Here is an 18754-nt window from a genome sequence, read left to right as displayed (position 1 = left end):
GCTCTTATTATCCTATTTTTAGATGAGGAAACTGAGGCATAGATAACATGCCTGCCATAGTGTTGGTAGAGAGATGGAGCTGGGCTTTGTACCCAGGCCGTATGACTCCAGGGGATTGCCTCTGGAAAGTTCCTTGGCTTCTGAACAGTCTTCCCTTCCTCCCTCCTTTTTTAGGGTACTTTATCAAGCACACTTCTATCTGGTTATTCCGACTTTGTCTCTTAACCTTCTAAGGAATAGCTGTTGGCTTTTAGACACACTGGGCTGAACGGAAGAAGGGAAATATATACTCTTAGATTGGATTCCTTCATTAGCCAGCTTTGTAACACTGGGCCTCCTTGTGTGTATGTACGTGTATGTGTACACGGGCACATGCACACATATGTTCCACATTGGTGGAACTGGTAAATCTTGCATTTCCAGTAGGAGTTCTTTGAGTTACAAACAGTAGAGTAAGGGGTTTCAGTTTACAAAAGAACCCAAACAACAGTATTTCAATAAATCATGCTCATTTGTTATTTGAGTCTCTCTAGGCCTTTGGAATCATTGCTTTTGTAATATTTCTTTAGGACCTTTTCTTCAGCCCGGAGTAATCTAAGACAAATTCACTGATGCAGAGATGTCCCCAGATTCTCCTGGGAAGCCCTTTGACTGTATGTTAACTGGCCTGTGCGTTTATGGGAAAATGCTATCTCACCACTGAGATTTTTGGCACCAGTAAAGCTGGCCGTGTACACGCGCCACCACCTGTGTGGTACCATGTTAGGAGCCCTGATAAGGTATTTTATCCTCCAAAAATCTGCCCCACCAAGCTGGAGAGGCAGGTATTTGCACCATTAGAGAATACTTAAAATGCCACAGTTAGAAAATTCATTCCTTGAGGGCTTCCTACTTTCTGCTGAGAGTGCAAATACCCACGGAAGGGCTTTAAAAATCACTTAAACTTTGCTGTTAATAAGTCACTGGGAGCAGATTTGGGGGGTCAGGGTCGAGAACCATGAAAACTCTAGCCACATTATGGGGATCCAAGGGACAGAGAAGGAAAGGATTTTTAGACAAGAGTGCGGGAAATGAAGCAGAGGCAGGACCATTGAACTAGATAAGGCCCTAATTGCCTCATTCCTGGACTATCAGAAGAGCCTTTCAAGTTTAAGTTGCTTTTCCCCCTTTGTAACTTTACCCACCGAACTTAGTGAAGTGTTGAGTGCTCTTAGTAAACAGTGAACATAACGCTGCTCAGGAAAGAACTGGCTTCACTTAGTTTCTGGCAGGAGATGGGATGGTTGTGTTGGTTCGCTCGAAGAGAGCCAGATTGTTATGGGCTTGTTGTCTTTATGGTGGTGTCCGGACAGTTATGCTGCCTCCTTAAGAGCACACAGATTAATGGTCTACCAGAGCTTCAATACACGTTTGTTGGCTTGAGTTGAGTTTGGAGCCTCTGCTCTGTGAGGTGGAGAATACTTCGGAAGGTGGTAAGGTCTCAGGGAAGCCTAAGGATGGGGTCATGACACGGGGATATTTTATTCTTTTTTTTGGAAGGGTCAGATATCCAGCTTTATCTAAAGCCTTTCTCATTCAACTGGAAGGTAACAACTTTATCATCTTAAGTTTTCCTTTGAATGTAGTGTAAAGGAATGATCACAAATTATTTTAGTCAAAGAGTATATTTGCATTTTGTAGCATTTTCTATTATACAGGAGAAAGTTTAGAGAACTAGGATAATGAATATTTTAATACTTTTAGGAAGAATTTGAAAGATCCTTCTTTTGAACCTAGGACCTGGAGAATTTCTGAACTTTTAAATGGAAAGCTTTTTAGCTTAGTTTCAGTTGATTAAAATTCTGAATTTCTTTACGTCTTCAATTTCTTTATGTCCATATACAGAGGCATAAACTGAGGTCAGTAGGAAAGCTTGTATGACTCTGAAAAGGTAGGTCAATGTGTAGTATAATGATTCAAGGTCCACTCTGGGAAATCCTTTATTTTATTCATTCATTCATTCATTCATTCATTCATTCATTTATTTATAAAGATTTTATATATTTATTTGACAGAGAGACACAGTGAGAGAGGGAACACAAACAGGTGGAGAGGGAGAGGGAGAAGCAGGCTCCCTGCTGAGCAGGGAGCCCGATGCGGGCTCAATCCCAGAACCTGGAACCACGACCTGAGCTGAAGGCAGATGATTAACGACTGAGCCATCCAGGCGCCCCCTGGGAAAGCCTTTATATTTATCATCAAGTGTATGTATGTGTGTGTGTGTGTGTGTGTGTGTGTGTAAATTATACACTTAATAGTATTCCACATACAAACTCCAGAGGATCACCTGAAACAGAGTGATTTTTTTTTTATTATGTTATGTTAGTCACCATATAGTACATCGTTAGTTTTTGATGTAGTGTTCCATGATTCATTGTTTACGTGTAACACCCAGTGCTCCATGCACAACGTGCCCTCCGAGTGATTTTATTATTTTTATTATTTTTTAAAGATTTTATTTATTTGACAGAGACACAGCGAGAGAGGAAACACAAGCAGGAGGAGTGGGAGAGGGAGAAGCAGGCTTCCTGCTGAGCAGGGAGCCCGATGCGGGGCTCGATCCCACGACCCTGGGACCATGACCTGAGCTGAAGGCAGACACTTAACGACTGAGCCACCCAGGTGCCCAACCTCCAAGTGATTTTAAAATAGAAGAAATAATAAAAAAAAAATGCTCATTGTAGGAAAACAAAGATGCATAAAGAAAAACAGTGGCAGGCTTGGTTTTGGGTCTACCTTGACCTTTGTTTCCTAGAATAAATCTTGATTTTCAGTCTTGCCCTTGACTCCAGACTGGGCCAGTGGATGATTTGTTCTTGGGCAGGAGGCAAGGCAGCCACCATCCTCCCTTGCTTTCAATGCTGAGCTTCCTATAAGCAAGGTGGATCAGGGTTTGGAAGGTTTCTCTCAATCAGAACAAAGATCTCTTATCTGGTGGAGGTATTGATCCCTGAGTATTCTATTGCTTAGACTGTTTGAGTTGGATGATGGGTGGGAGTACCCAGGAGGGAACCAGCCTTCATGGAAGGACGGCTGTACCTCTAGCATTATGCTGGTGGTTTACAGGACCTCTTTAGTCCTCACCAGAACCTGATTTGTGGGTCAGAAATTTTGCAGGGAAGGAAACTGTGTATCAGAGAGTTTAAATCCAAGTCCACCAAGCTAAGCCAGTTAAGCAACAAATATTTATTGAGTGAAGAGTCAATAGTAAGACAAATAGTTCCTGCCCTCACGGAACTTAAAATGATGTGGGGACAGTCAGTACTATTGCAAGGGTTGAAACCCATGTGTGTCTGTTGGCTCTTAACCTAGTGTTTTCTCCATTAATACCTTATTTTAGCTCTTTTTGGTAAAATCTGAATTTCTTATTAAATTTAATTGAAATATTCTTTAATTATGGCAGTATCTAAGGAGTTATTATGAATATCAGCTCATTCATTGTCTCAGGACTGTAACCATAGATACCCATTTTCTAGAATTGAGACAGTCAACTAAAAACTGTTATTTTTTGACCAAATCCCTAATACCAGTTTTATTTTTTTGTGATTGCCTTTTAAAAAAGTGTAATATAGACAAAAATCCAATAAATGATGGTTTTAATTACTTGTATATCAGTAAAGGTTTTATTGTATGTACTTTCTAGTATAGTTTATTACTGGAACCATTACTTTTTTCCAGGATTAAAATTCTAAGATTTTATTTTAATGCATAGTTAAAAATTTATAATGACAGTAGGTTTTTTACTGTCATTACTTATGATATTTATCATACAGATTAGGTAAAATCTTAGGAAATACACTCCTCATTGTTTTTCCTGCTTCTGACAATCAGTGCAGATGGACTTATAATTTTACTTAAGCTGCTCTTAATATTAGGAGATTATAAATTCATCATATGTAGTCAGAAACCCGGACACAATTTTATTACACACAAGTATCAGTTGGAGACAATATAATAATGTTGGTTCTGTGTCAATAAGCTATTGAGTTGTTTCAAGTCATCGTAATCACATAATAACACAAAGTGATGACATTTATAGAGCCTGGAAGTGATTTGGAGATCTATAAATGCTCCTTGAGCCCAGGCATAACAAACCAGGGCCAGGGGACTGCTAGTATAACAGATAATCTGCTGGTGAGGCATATCCTGAAATTCTTTTTGCTCAATCTTTAAGATCAATATAGCAGAGGAGACAGGAAGTTTAGTTAATTCAAATGTGAAAGTCTTTGCAAATATAATAGATCCTATTTTATAGATTCCCAAGTTAACAAAGTCAGCCCTACCTTTGATTCTGTGTAGGGAGACTAAAATCATGACTCTGTTGTGTTAGCAAATCTTACAAGAAAAATTACAAATTTTGATTTGTGGAATCAGATGTTCTTACAGCCTTTTTTTTGGGGGGGCGGGGTGCAGAGTACTTTTTCCACTCCAGAGTAGTGCTGGATATAAATGTATGTTTTGTATAATGCGGGGTCCCATCCTTTACTGAATAAGCAGAGAATGACCCAAACATATGCATAGGCTCCCAAGGATTTGGGGTTAACTTCGAGTCTTTCTGGTCTCTCATGCCAGGTCAGTATGGGAGATGATTGTTGAATTGTTAACTAGACCAGAAGAAACAGTGACTCCAAACAGCAGGATCCATTATCAAAGGCCACAAATCATCAAGACTTCAAGCTTTTATCATTTTTTTGAAATCATCTTGGCTTTACCCATATATTCTAATGCGTCACATACTGTTAATTCATTGAGCATCATCTGGGTACTAGCAGGTACTGTACTGGGCACTAGGATTAAAGGCATTTTTTCCTTCCATTAGGAACTCACAGTTTAGAATAAGGGCTCTGTTCATGGTAGAATCTTAATCTAATCCTGCCACGTTGCCATCACTCTTCTTTCGGTCACTTAATCTCATCTACTTCTTCTGTTCTTTAGTTTTCATATATCAGGTCATGGTGGGAGAATTTTGAACTTCCGCTTATAAATTTCTTTCTAAGCTGTAACTTGTCACTAAAAGGGAAAAAATACAAAAATACTGTGTAAAACATCAACAAAACCATTTTTTTAAAAAAAGATATATTTTTATTAAAAATGTTGACTTCAGTTTACCAGATGATTAATTATCAGTACTTATTGCCTAAGAACAGGCTTTTAAACTTATTGGTAGAATTATTTTCACATTCTTGCTGCACAGTATTTAAGAGTTTAAGAAAATTCTTCTTGGCAGAAACCAGACATGCCCATAGCTAAGTCATCAAGGTTGAGTTATACCTGTGTGTACCCCAGGTGGTCTCCTAACATGTGAACTACGATAAAAGTCAGTGCTTGTGTAAATAACAGTGTAATGAGCCCTACAGTAAGCATCAACATTCCTGATCAGAGTTGTCAACACACTTGCTTTTTGACCTGGAAGCATTGGTTGCTTCAGCGTAAACTTTATATAAACTGATCTGTACTTTCTGAAAATGTACACATTTAGAATGAGAGGTTATTTAGTTCCTAGCATGAAATTTGTGACCTATAAACCCACTTAGCAATTATGTACTAGTCCAGTCTGGATTTGGGCCATAGCTAAATAATAATGAGTTCCATTTTGTACCAAATTGAGATTAGGGTGCAGGATGCTAGGTCTCATTAAATTCACTGTCTGGATGCTGATTGTTAACCTTAACACCCCTCCTCAGTGTTCCTAAATAACATGGAATAAGGGAGAAGGAATACAGCAAAATGTTTGTATGCTTCAGTCAAGAAGACCTATGTAGCAGTTAGAACTAATTCAGTCTGTGACTTGGAGAATCACTAAATCCACCAACTGGGAATCAATTTCTCCTTCTGCTGCTATTGTCATAATTTCCAGTAACAAGCCATTGTTCATTTGATAACCTGGTGATCTCATCTGCTTGTTAAAATGATGAAATTAGCATTGATGCTTGCAGCTTTAACACATCTCTATCAATTTGATTTATGGTTCAACACTTGGGCCTAATGAGTCAGAAAAACCCTGGTTTCCTGGTGTGATGCTGTCTATAAACGGTGGTGTTTGGGTTGAGAGCGGGTCTGTCACACCGTTTATAAGCCTTAGGCAGGAAAGCTGCCTGCCTGCAGGTGTGTGTAGTCCCTTATTTCTCACAAGTGCTTATTTTCTTTTTTAGTGTTTGATTCCATTCAGCCATTTTCCAGTAATTTACATTTGCTAGTCATGAAGCCATATAGGAATACTTTGGGCAATTGGGGTTGGAAATCAGCACTTAAATCAGGGTGATTTATAGGTTTTGTACAAGGCCTGTTAAATTATTAAGTGCTGAAGTGTGTTTTACTCTTTTCTTATGTATAGTTTGATTCATTAGTTCCTTACTTACCCGAGGAGACGACTATTTTAAATTTTCTTCTGTTTGGATAGTGTTCTTTATAGCATCCTGTAAGTGTTGCTCTTTGGCCAATAAAGAGGTAGATAACCAGTCAGTCCCTTGGGAGGGAGTGGGGATGAAGGTCTTAGGCTTAGTTTTCTTCCAGGTGGGGGAGGAGTCCATCCACAGGAACCTCAGTGACTTAGCTGATAGCGAAAGTACTACATGAATGATGTGGGGAAGTACAGAAAAGTGTAACACCAACACAGGGTCTGGGTTTTGGTACCGGCTGACAACAAGTTTTCATTGCTGAGTGTTCTTGGTAAAAGCTTGGAGATTCTTTTGAATGTTTTAGGCACTCATGTGATTGCCAGTTTATATTTTATTTAAAAAATTTTAAGTGTATGTGGCAGGGATTGGGAGAGGACATTTGAAGAAATTATTTTTTGTTATGAAAATTATACCAGTGGGGAAAGTTTGCCCCATAAACACGTGGGTCTATGACTTTTGTTTTTCATGACAGCGATCCTTTTACATTAATGAAGAACTGCTTGAGGCTTTCAGATTTTTGGCTTATTTTTTTTCTGTGGGACTCCCCCCACCCCTGAATGGATAAGCCTGTGGACCCACCGTGGAACATTCCAGGGTGAAGCAGGCCTCCCTGGAACTTAGATTCTTTATCACACTCCCAGGGGAGTTCATTTCAAGTTGCTGGTACTAGGAGCTGCAGCATGCTATTGCCCAATCCCAGGCTGTCTTATTGCTGGGTGGGAGGGAGTGGGATTGCTGTTTAAGAAGTTTTATTATCTTTAGAAGGAAAGAATTTATTATAGGAGTTTTCTTAGAAGATCTCTTTCATGTGGGTTAAGATGTTTTGAGCTCTGAATCTCCAAGCTGCTTACAGGTTCTAAGTTGTTCTCAAGTGGGAGTGGTACCGCCACTCTCAAGGGATGTTTGGACATGTGTGGGGCTGTTCTTTATTGTCACAGTAACCCCAGGGAAGGGCACTACTGGCATTTTACATAAGGGGGCCAGAGATGCTATACATCCTGCTTTGCCCAGGGCAGTTAAATACTTGTCCCACTCTAAATGCCAACTGTGTCCTCTCCAGAACCCCTGAGAAGTGTGATTTTATTTGTAATGCTCTGCAGTGTTGATGGTTAGTCCGATTGTCAGGACAGAAGGGGCTCAGTGAAAATGAAGTGGAACGTGAGAGACTAGAGGGCAGGGGAGGAAGGCAGGTAGCTCATGTTTACATGAAAATGGGGAGTTGCTCAGTTAGAACAGGTGGAAACAATTTCCCACTTCTCAGATTGAGAGGCTACTCTGATGGTGCATTGCATTATTCTGCTGGCTTTCGGTCATTGAAAAGGAACTTTTTAAAAATTATGAAGCAAATATTTCTAAATTCTGTAGGTTGCATGCTCAGAAACATTCAGCTTGGTGGGGAAAGGACGCTAGGCTACCTGTAGAACCTGCTGGTCATTTGTCATGCAAGTGGACCAGGCCTGGGCAGCTGGAGGGGCTGCAAGATGAGACCCATCTTTGCTAGCAGCTTCTTTTTTTTCTTGCTAAGATTTATTTATTTGAGAGAGAGAGAGAGCATATGAGCAGGAGGAGGGGTAGAAGGAGAGGGAGAGAATCTCAAGCCAACTCCCCGCTGAGCGTGACGGGAGATGGGGGCTTTTGACGCGGGGCTCGATCTGATGACCCTGAGATCAGGTCCAAAATCAAGAGTCGGAGGCTTAACCGACTGAGCCACCTGGTGCCCCATCTGCTAGCAGCCTCTTGGTGAACCACTGACCAGCTTACTCACTGAGCTCATTCATGCTGGGGCTCAGTTTCTGGGGAATGAAGTGGAGCCCCAAACCCTTCTCATGACCAAAGTCTGTACCCTCGTCCAGGCTTACATCTACCCAGAGCCACCTTTAGTTCTAACACAGGTACTGGCGTGAGCTCTAAGCTTTCCTACAGTCAACTCATTTGATCACCTCACTTTTTTGCTTGACACTTATGGTACTTTATTCTCCATCTCCCCAACCTTGTACTCCACTCACAAGAGGTACCTTGCACTTGTCCTGCGGAGGCCTGCCCATGAAGCCCTCACCTATGTTGGGCTTTCCTCAAATTGTTTGGTCCCTCCTCCTTGCTTACCCTGCTCATCCACAATGGCCCAGTGCAGTCTTACTCTCCATCATGAAGCCTTCTCTAATTACTCCAGTTTGTGGTGTTAGCTTTTTTCTCCTTGAGATGAGTTGATTTTTACTGTCTGTGCTGCATATTTGGAACCAAATCATCTACAGTCATATGGCAAAGCTTTGGAGCCAGACTACCTAGGTCTGAATCCCTGTTCCTCTGCTTACTAGTTAGTTGAGATTTGGTCAAGCCTCAGTCTCCTTATCTATGAAATGGGGCTATTAATACTATTTCACAGAGTTGTTGTGATGATAAGTGAGGTAATCTATGGAAAACACTTAAAATACATGGCTAATTTATATTATATAAATAACTTTTATTCCCAATAAATTAGTAAGCTCTATTAAAAAAGGACCGTATCTTAACTTTCTTTGTTTCTTCCACAAGACCTAGAACCATGTTCTGCACATAGTAGGTATAAATTTTTTTTGTGGCATTAGTGAGTCAGTGAATCTGACATCATATTCTTTTGGTTCTTTTTTTTTTTTTTTTTTACTGCACTTAAATGATGTGTGTACATGATCACTCATCAAGTGGCTTTGTGAGTTTTGCTTCAAAGTCCTTAAATTCCTGAAACGTCTTCTTAATGTTGGTTTGCTTTAATCAGACATCAGGGCTCTGAAACAGTAATTTGGAAAAAACAGTCAGCTCAGTGGTTTGTAAACTGGGTTAAAGAAAAATAAAAAAATTCTGGCCTCCTATTTGACAACCTGTTAGGAAAACCAGGCAGCTAGAATGTTGCACAGAAAGAGAATAGTAGGTTGGTTTGCTGCGTATATCTTGTTTCAGTTCCATCAATCGAGCCCTTGACTATTCCACCAGTTGGTATTAGGCAGAGCAGGGTTCCGCACAATTTGTCACGCTTGGCTGTCATGACTGCAGTGTAAAGTTTTGGAAATAAGCAAGTGACTCTCAGTCTTTGAAGGTAACAGGCCTTGTTGGTGTGGATAAGGTGTGAGAATTGTAGGGAATCATCACCCAACTTAGAAACATCAAAAGTATGTCAAGGGAATAAAAATCAAGTACAGAAAAAGTAAAGTAAGAATTATGGATGAATTAAGGAATTGCCTCATGTTACATTTGCTTCTTTGAGCTCAGTGAAGGCAGGACTATTAAAATGTTAGGTAATTTAATATGACATATCTTTAAAAAGAGCACATGCACCTCCTCAGGTAGACCAAGTGTCTGGGAGGACCAGCACATGTTAAGAGGATCTAACAGGAAAATAGGATTTGCCATCGAAATTACCTTACTCTGTTAACTTTGGACAATGTTCCATTGACTACGACTTGCCTTTCTCTTTTGAGAAAAGAATTTATGAGAGAAAAAAGAAACTCTCACTAGAAAAGGGTAAAAGAATCAAACCTTTAAATGTGACTCAGTAATTTTCTTCTTTTTTAAACTTCTGGGCATTCCTCTTTCAAGTAATTTCAAATTATTCCAGATTTCATTTTCCTTTCTGTGGATTTGAGATAGCAGACAAAGTCTTAATAAAGTGTTATAGTTTGCCTTGATGGTTTTATGTATGTAATGGTTTTATATATATAATGATACCAAGAGGCTGAATTTTAGGAAGAGGAATTTTCATTACCTGATGAATATGCATTGACTATCCCACATGTGCCTAGCACTGTGCTAGAGGCTGTAAAGAATACAGAAGTAGTGTACTTAATTCAGTACTGTTCCCTGTACTGGAAAAACAAATGACTTCTTCCTTCCTGTAGGCATTAACTGTTTCTCTAATATCTTAACACATTCTTAGTCCAACACTTAGACCAGGAAGCTTGGGATATGGCTCTTTACGAAGAAAAGATTACTCTTGTTTTTCTCCAGTTTGGGGCTTTAAAAGGTTGGAAAACAAGTTTATTCCTATGTCTAATATAATTTTTCTTGAAGAGATTGAACCTCTTTTTTTGATGTCCCTGGGTTGCTTTGGATTGTAGCAAATTTTCCTAAGCCCAAGAATTTTTTTTTTTTAAAGATTTTATTTATTTATTTGACAGAGAGAGAGAGAGAGACAGCGAGAGAGGGAGCACAAGCAGGGCCAGAGGGAGAAGGAGAAGCAGGCTTCCTGCTGAGCAGGGAGCCCGATATGGGGCTCGATCCCAGGACGCTGGGATCATGACCTGAGCTGAAGGCAGATGCTTAACAACTGAGCCACCCAGGCGCCCCAAGCCCAAGAATTTTTATGTGAATTATATGAGCATATGGGGTGGTATGGATTCCACACGAGCCCAGTTCACGAATTCAGTTAATGTGGATAGCAACTTCGGAAAAAAGTCAAATTTTTACATTCATTCTTGAGCTTCGTGAAATAATTTTTTTCTTTTCCTTTTTGCTTTCTCTTTTTTGTTTCTTTGGTGTAAGGGAAACCAGAGCAGTGGTCATTATAGCACAGGTGCCAGAACTAGAACTGTTAGGTCCAAATCTTTGCTTTGCACGTTTGCTGTTTGATCTTGGGCAAGTTACTAAACTGCTCTGTGTCTCAAGTTCTTTGTGAAATGTTCATAATAAGACATCTATCTCATAGGGTTGTTATGGAAGTTAAATGACTTGAAGTTGGCAAAATGCTTGGAATGGTGCATGCCATTTATGTGCCACATGAGTATTTTTCATCTTTGCACCATCTGTTTTGATTCTTGGAAAAGGCCAGGGCTAATGTGGAGGAAGTAGGGTGTTCATTTGGTCTTAATGGTTTCTTGTCAATGGCTGCCTGGTTCTTAACAAAAGTTTTTTTTTTTTTTTTAGGGTGGTGGGGGAGAGAGACAGAGAGAGAGAGAGGGAGAGAGAGGGAGGAGGGGCAGAGGGAGAGAGAGAATCTTAAGCAGGCTCCACTCCCAGCATGGAGCCTGATGCAGGGCTCGATCTCACAACCCTGAGATCATGACCCGAGCTGAAATCAAGAGTTGGACACTTAACTGAGCCACCCAGGCATGTTTGCAAAATTATCTCTAGGTTAAAACTGGATTGATTGGATATGGATGTTTAGAGACCATTTGTTGAAAAAAAATGTTAATTTTGCTCTATTTAGATTTTTTTTTTTCTCCACAAACTGTTTAGCTCCAGTGTATGAAATCCCTCTCCCTGCTTTTTTGGACTTCAAATTATTAAACAATAAGGTGTAGATACCTTTGGTGGGGTTGAGAGTAAAGGCTACTTATTTAAAACAAAACAAAACAAATACAGTGCATACAGCTCAATTGAAATCAGGGGCACCTGCAATTGTTATTAGATGTGACCCAGAGCTTTTTACTAGTAGTTGCTTTTAAATAGCACATACTCCCTTTATAATAAAATGAATGACAGGCTTCTGACACCAGTGGAGCATTTTGCTTGATTGCTGGGAGGCCACCCAGCAATCAGTTTGTTTTTTCTGGAGAGGTATTTCCAAACAATAGTCATTTGGGAGTTATAACAGGCATGGAAGGGAATATTGAAAAGGTGAATTTGACAGATGAATTATCATGGATCTGTTGATACATTGAATAAATTGAGTTTGATATATTACTATAGATAATTGAATATCTGGGAGATCAAATGTGAAAAAACACTAACTAGGAAGAGTTAATTGAAAAATTTCCCTTATCAGTTTCATTTTTTATGTGTTTTATGTAATTGACTTTGAAATAATTTAAAAAATGACTTTTGGGTATCTATTTTGTGTTCTTTTTATGATGTGTTTAACTTCATATTTTAGCAAAAATAAAAAAGAAAATTTGACTTGTAATAAAAGTTGCTTAAGAATTGAACATATGTTATAACTGGCAATAAGTTGTTTTGAGAATTTATTTTCTTCTCTCTACTCAGTTTCTAAGTTTATGCTTTTCTTTTTTTCATAGCAATATGAAACTCTTTGTAAGTAGACTGACCTGTAGATTGTTATAATTTTTCAACCAGAAATTATTCGATACTAAGGGAGACAAAGGTACTGAACTTACAAATGTATTATGTGGATTACTAACAATAGACCTAATTGATAAAAGTGATTTAATATATGTTGTGTTAATAGCTAAACCTCCAAAGCCCCTAATCTCCCATGGAAATATTGCTTTGTAGAACAAAATCCAATGAGAAGTTCTGGGATTCCAGAGTGAATTTGTACATTCCTTAGGGGCATTTTTGCAAGGGAGGTTGTTGTGTTTTAAAGGTAGTTGATAAGAGACCTGCACCACCAACCCCAGACCTGCACCACCAACCACCATCGTGCATTAGTCTATAGAAGGTATTTGGGTGTACGTATTCCTGTACCACTCGGTACCACCATTTAGCCAAGGGAAGTTTCTGACCATTTGCAGCATACATTATAAATCAGGATGTCACTACCAGACAATCAGATTTGAACATTCCATGAACAAAGTAGCCTATATCCCCTAGGAATAGATCACTTAACTATGTTTATGTCATGGTGTTGATATGCCTGCATTTACACAAGTCAGGATAGCACATTGTTTATTTATTTTAGGAGTAGATAATCGATCTGTATATTTACCTAATTTTGGGTTAATTAGCCAATAACTGAAATAGGTAATTTAGCATGATTGCTTAAATACATGGGGAAAATAAGTGTATTCTTCCAACCCCCCAGATTACTCCTCTACCACGTTGGGCTTGTGAAAGAATAATTTTGAGTCTTCTCCAAGTTGGGCTGATGGTTGGCTGCTCTCTTTAAAAAAATTTCCTACTTGGCACATAATACATGGGGAAGTCACTGGTCAAATATTTGGGGAAACTTGGAGGATTTCCAACTGCCAAATTAGTCCCCTGGGGAGACCTAGGAAAATTGCTGGATATATTGGTTGAATGAAATAAACGTATTTAAGTTATGTTCTCTTTCTGGTATCACTAGGAGATATCACTGCTACTTGGGAATGTAGTAACTTTGGGGGCCAAATTTGTGCACTCCGGTTGGGTGCAGAGATTTTTTTGTTTGTTTTTTTGGCTTAAAAATTTTTTGTTTGTTTGTTTGCAGAGATGAGCTGACAGATCTGGTATCTTACAGAGTAGTTAAACAAAAAGCCAAAATATTGGTCTGAATCTAAGAATGAAGAACTATAAATTGCTATATATGACTTAGTAATAAGAGGGCACTTAAAAAAATAAAGGGCAGGGAACTGAAAAAAATGAAAAAGCACAGTCAAGCAAATGAAAATTACTCATGATGTTATCAGAGATAACCACCATTAACATTCTGGTCTTTTTCTACACTTTTTTTCTCCATACGTAACTCTGTTATAGGTAAAATTATACATCCTCATATTATAAATTTATCTAAATCACTTAGAAGTTCTACATAACCATCTTAATGAGTTCTTAATATGTCAAAATAAAGATATAAGGAAATTTTATCCTTATTATTGAACATCTAGAAAGTTTGCAATTTATTGTGATGTTGTGATTAAAATCTCCATACATAAATCTTTGTCTAATTCTCTGATTAGTTCCTTAGGGGGAAAAATACCTAAAAATAAAAGAACTAAGGGATGCCTGGGTGGCTCAGTCGATTAAGCATCTGCCTTTGGCTCAGGTCATGATCTCAGGGTCCTGGGATCGAGTCCTGCATCGGGCTCCTTGCTCAGCGGGGAGCCTACTTCTCCCTCTGCCTGCCACTCCCCCTGCTTGTGCACTCTCTCTCCCTCTGACAAATAAATAAAATCTTTAAAAATAAAAGCACTAAGGAGAAGCACTCTTAAAAAGCAAGATACATGCTGTCAAATTTCTTTCTAGATTGGTTACAGTAAGGTACACTCTAGTCAGCCTTGTACAGAAATGACCTCTTCCTGCAGACTCTGAAATGGATAATACAATATTCATTATAAAAATGTTTTCCTAATTTTTTAAATAATCCACATTCCTTTGATGGCTAATTCATTGCATAATTTTTCATTTTTATAAAACATTTGTATTTCTTTGGTTAAATATCTGTTTGGGTAAGTTTTTCAACCGGTTTTCTTTTGCTTGTTGAGTTGCAGAATGTGGAAGTGAGCATTTCCGCTGTGAAGATGGGCGGTGTATCTCTGCATCCTGGAGATGTGATGGGACCAGAGACTGCTTGGATGATTCGGATGAAATTGGCTGCCGTAAGTGAGGAGGGGCTGGGCTAAGCTCTATTTCAAGTAACAGAAGTGCTTCCGGGTGAATCCAGCTGAACCAAAGACAAGGAGTTGTGCCTTTAGTGATAGATTCGGGACTGGGCTCATTTCTGAGATCTCTGTGGTTGAAGAGAACTGATGGCATTAATGATTCTGTTAGTCCCTTTTGAGGAAGGGGTTTGGTTCACATCAGTTTCTGTCTTAACCCTTAGCCCATGACCTTGATATTGAAACAAATTTGTGAGTAGTTTTCTGAAGCCTATAAGCCTATTTCAGATTATTCACTCTGGAAATTTTGTGCACCAACTGTGATTTGTAATTCAAGGAGGAGTCTGTTTTTGTATAAAGGATGTAGTGTAAGTTAGGCGAATTACACAAAAAGATCACAGAAGAGGCTAGTGTGGTTTTATATTTAAAAAACATTACAGTTCTCATAACCATAGGAAACAGACTGAGGGTTGCTAGAGGGGAGGGGGTGAGGGGATGGAATAACTGGGTGATGGGCATTAAGGAGAGCACGTGATGTAATGATACTGGGTGTTACATACAACAGATGAATTACTGAACTCTACCTCTGAAATTAATAACACATTATATGTTAATTAACTGAATGTAAATAAAATAAAATTAAAAAAAGAATGAAATCCATCGGACTTTTCAGAACCTCAAAAAATTATAGTTAAAAGCACAATAGTATTGTAAACCCAAAGTTTAACTAATTATAAAATCACTTTTACATGTATTTCTTCATTTAGTTCTCTCAGTATTCTGAGGCAGGTTTCAGATTAGGAAACAGAAGCATAGTGAAGTTAAATCATCCATTAAAGGCCTCCTTCCTGCACAAATCCCAACCCTTAACATCTATTGCTTTCTTAGCTGGCTGTATGTGATCAGTTGCACTCCTGCAATTTCATTCATTCTGATTTGTGAATGACAAGGGTTATCATCCAAAACCCAAGAAATCAGGTGAAAAATTAATTTGTTTTGAATTGTTGGCCATCCGGTGGCACAACGGAACAAACTTTGATGTGTCATTTGGATCACGATGCATTTGAAAATGAGAGAAGGATGGGGAATAGGTCTATACAGTACTTCTCAAACTTTCATGCACGCATAAGTGGAGCACCTGGGGAGCTTGAAAGTGCAGGTTTTGCATCCATGTTTGGAGTGGGACCTGAGATTCTGCATTTCTACACGCTCCCACGTGATGCTAATGCTGCCAGTCTGTGAATCACGTTTTGAGCAAGGAAATAGCTCTATTTGTAGAGACACGGTTATGTGCTATCCATTCACTTCCTCTGGGCTTCCCAAGTTCATTTTAGGTTAAACACTAGGAGCAGAAAAGCAAGAAATGGGTGTTCTGGGTTAGAGGAATAAATGAATAGTTACACCAACATCTCTTTAGAAACTGTTAATGTAAAATGTAATAACAATGTTCCAGAACAATGACAATGGCAATGGTACCAATGACAATAGAGATAGCAACTAACATTATACTGTACTTGCACATACATTATTTAACTGATTTTTTTAGCAAACTATGAGATAACTATAGTCCCCATTTTATGGTGCATACATGGGAGCTCAGAGAACCTGCCAAAGATCATAAGGCAAGAAAATTGTAGAAAAAATAATTATTCGATTCTGGGTCTTCTTTTCCAAGTCTCATGTTTTTTAATTTCAATTCATCATGATGCTTTGCAATTGGTTATTACAAAACATTTCAAATAATTTAACAATAACTCATGGTTAATTTTTATCTAAATTTAAAATTTAATATTTTTTTTTTTTAAAGATTTTATTTATTTATTTGAGAGAGAGAGAATGAGAGAGAGCACATGAGAGGGGGGAGGGTGAGAGGGAGAAGCAGACTCCCTGCCGAGCAGGGAGCCCGGTGCGGGACTCGATCCAGGGACTCCAGGATCATGACCTGAGCCGAAGGCAGTTGCTTAACCAACTGAGCCACCCAGGCGCCCAAATTTAATATTTTTTTGTCATGGCTTTCTATGGATGTGTTTTGGCTGTTTGTTTTATTTGTATTTTTGTGTTGCTTTGGATCATCAGTTTGTCGTGAGGCCATTGCTGAGATTATTTGGCATTGAATGCTGATTAGAGTCCACAGACTGTTGTATAGAATTACTGTTTGCCATCAAATATATTAAGCAGGAGTTGACATAGATTCTTTTGAAATAAGCATTGCTTGTTGGTATAGTAGGGTGGATGTTTGACATAATGAGTCCTTTTCTGGTTTATTGTAGCTCCGCCTTCTTGCAAGTCGGACCAATTCCTATGTCAGGGTGAAAGTCTATGCATCCCTAACTTCTGGGAGTGTGACGGTGACCAGGACTGTGAGGATGGCTCAGATGAACATCAGCATTGTCGTAAGTGTTTATAGAGGGATTTTGTTTTGGCCTCCTGGAAACCTAAAATCTAACCTGTTACAGATGCAATAACAATGGGATGATTTATAAATGCTGAGTTGGAACTTAAATGACAGGGGATCCTATGTCTAGGATACATTTATTGATATCTATAGGTGGGGTCTTCATTTGTGTGGTTGGCAGTGGGATGGCTCCTTTTGCACCTGCAGTGCACTCTGCATCGAAACCTTCTATCCCTTTGGCCTCAGTATTAAACTATCTTCTTTTTGATTAAGTGGAAATGGAGCTCATAGCTAGGTCTGTTGGAGGCAGTGTTGGTTGCTGCCTCAGTGACTGTGGGTACAGCCTGCATGGGATGAGCTGCAACAAGAAGGAAGATGGCAGCAATCAGGAGGACCTTGGCAGCTGCTGCATTCCTGGACATTGAGGGGGTTCAGGACAGTAAACTGGAAGAAACTCTTAAATTCTAATTTCTTTGGGCTCAAACTGGAAAAAGAGTTTGAAATGGGCTTAAATAATTTGGACGAGAGAGTCATCTTGGGGAAATGTAAGATGGCAGCATATGAGAAATATGCCATGTGTATCATTCTTTTGCTTTCTCTGTTAAGGATATTTATATAATTTAAAATTATTCCTGTATCAATGAGGATGTATTTGGCTGCAAAGAATGAAAAACACAACTCCAAAAAGTTAAGCAAAAGGGGAATTTATTATCTTACACAATAAGAAGCCTAAATGTAGTGTTGTTCCAGGGTTGATTAATTCCCAGTTCAATAACATCAGCCAGTTTTCTCCCACTTTTCTGCTCTGCCGTCTTCAGCCTGCTGGCTTTTTGTGATTGCATGAAGGCTGTAGAAGTCCTGGATTTCACATCCCTATAATCCTAATTTGAAGATCTAGAAGAGAGAACATGATATCCTTTCCCTGTGGTTTTTTTTTTTTTAAATGATACCCCCCAACAAAAAACCCCCAAGTAAAAAACCAAAGACCTTTTAGAAGTCTAGGTTGGACTGAGATGGAAATTGGAGAGAAGATATCAGACTATAAGGAACCACCTCAGGCTCCTGACCCCAGTTGTCCTGTGAAAAGAGGCTAGCTCTGATCATTGCATGGCAATTAACTTTGAGCCTCCCGCACATTCTGTTTCATTAAATGCACATCCCACAAATCATGGACATCTATCACCACTTTGTGTTGAGTTTTAAGATGTCAGCCAAGATCCTGTTGGCATTTTTACAGTCATTGCCCACAAAGATCAAAGAAGAAACAGATGTTTTTGATGACTACTTCATGTGAGAACTTGTTTAGTCACTATATGACTAGCAGTGGAGATTCCGTGGCCTTCAGTAGGTCCTGGATACATTTATAAAAGCTTGGAATTTAGCCCAGGACTTGTGAGTCCAGCATTGAGTGTGAACTCTTTTCAGTCAGGCCAAGGGTCTTTTGAGAAAGAGAATTCTCAAAATACCCATGAGTTCAACTTTAGTTTAAACTTAAAATGAAGACTGTATACTTAAACAGCCTGTTAGGGCTTGTCAGTGTTGGTCATGGTCTTTGGTCTTCCAGCAAAGGGATGGTGATATTTGGGACAAAGTGATTAGGGGGAAACTAGCAAACTATGTAGGGCTGTGGAGGGTGGTGGTGGTGACAAATGAAATCCCGAGGGAGGTGTGGATGGGAGCTCATCAAGGCCAACCAGGAG

The 18754-nt window shown here is 39.1% G+C and overlaps 1 protein-coding gene across 1 annotated transcript in view; it reads left to right on the top strand.

Annotated features, from left to right (window-relative positions):
• LRP2 (LDL receptor related protein 2) overlaps positions 1-18754 on the top strand; it is a 195627-nt gene that overhangs the window by 20752 nt on the left and 156121 nt on the right. The window contains exons 3-4 of the mRNA XM_078070026.1: positions 14552-14659; positions 16930-17052. Of these exons, the coding sequence (XP_077926152.1) occupies positions 14552-14659; positions 16930-17052 (231 nt within the window). The remainder of the gene's footprint in view (positions 1-14551; positions 14660-16929; positions 17053-18754) is intronic.

Source organism: Halichoerus grypus, chromosome 4 (assembly GCF_964656455.1).
Source record: "Halichoerus grypus chromosome 4, mHalGry1.hap1.1, whole genome shotgun sequence".
NCBI classification, from domain to species: domain Eukaryota; kingdom Metazoa; phylum Chordata; class Mammalia; order Carnivora; family Phocidae; genus Halichoerus; species Halichoerus grypus.
Note: the sequence above shows the minus strand (reverse complement) of the source record. Positions and strands in the feature narration are given on the sequence as shown.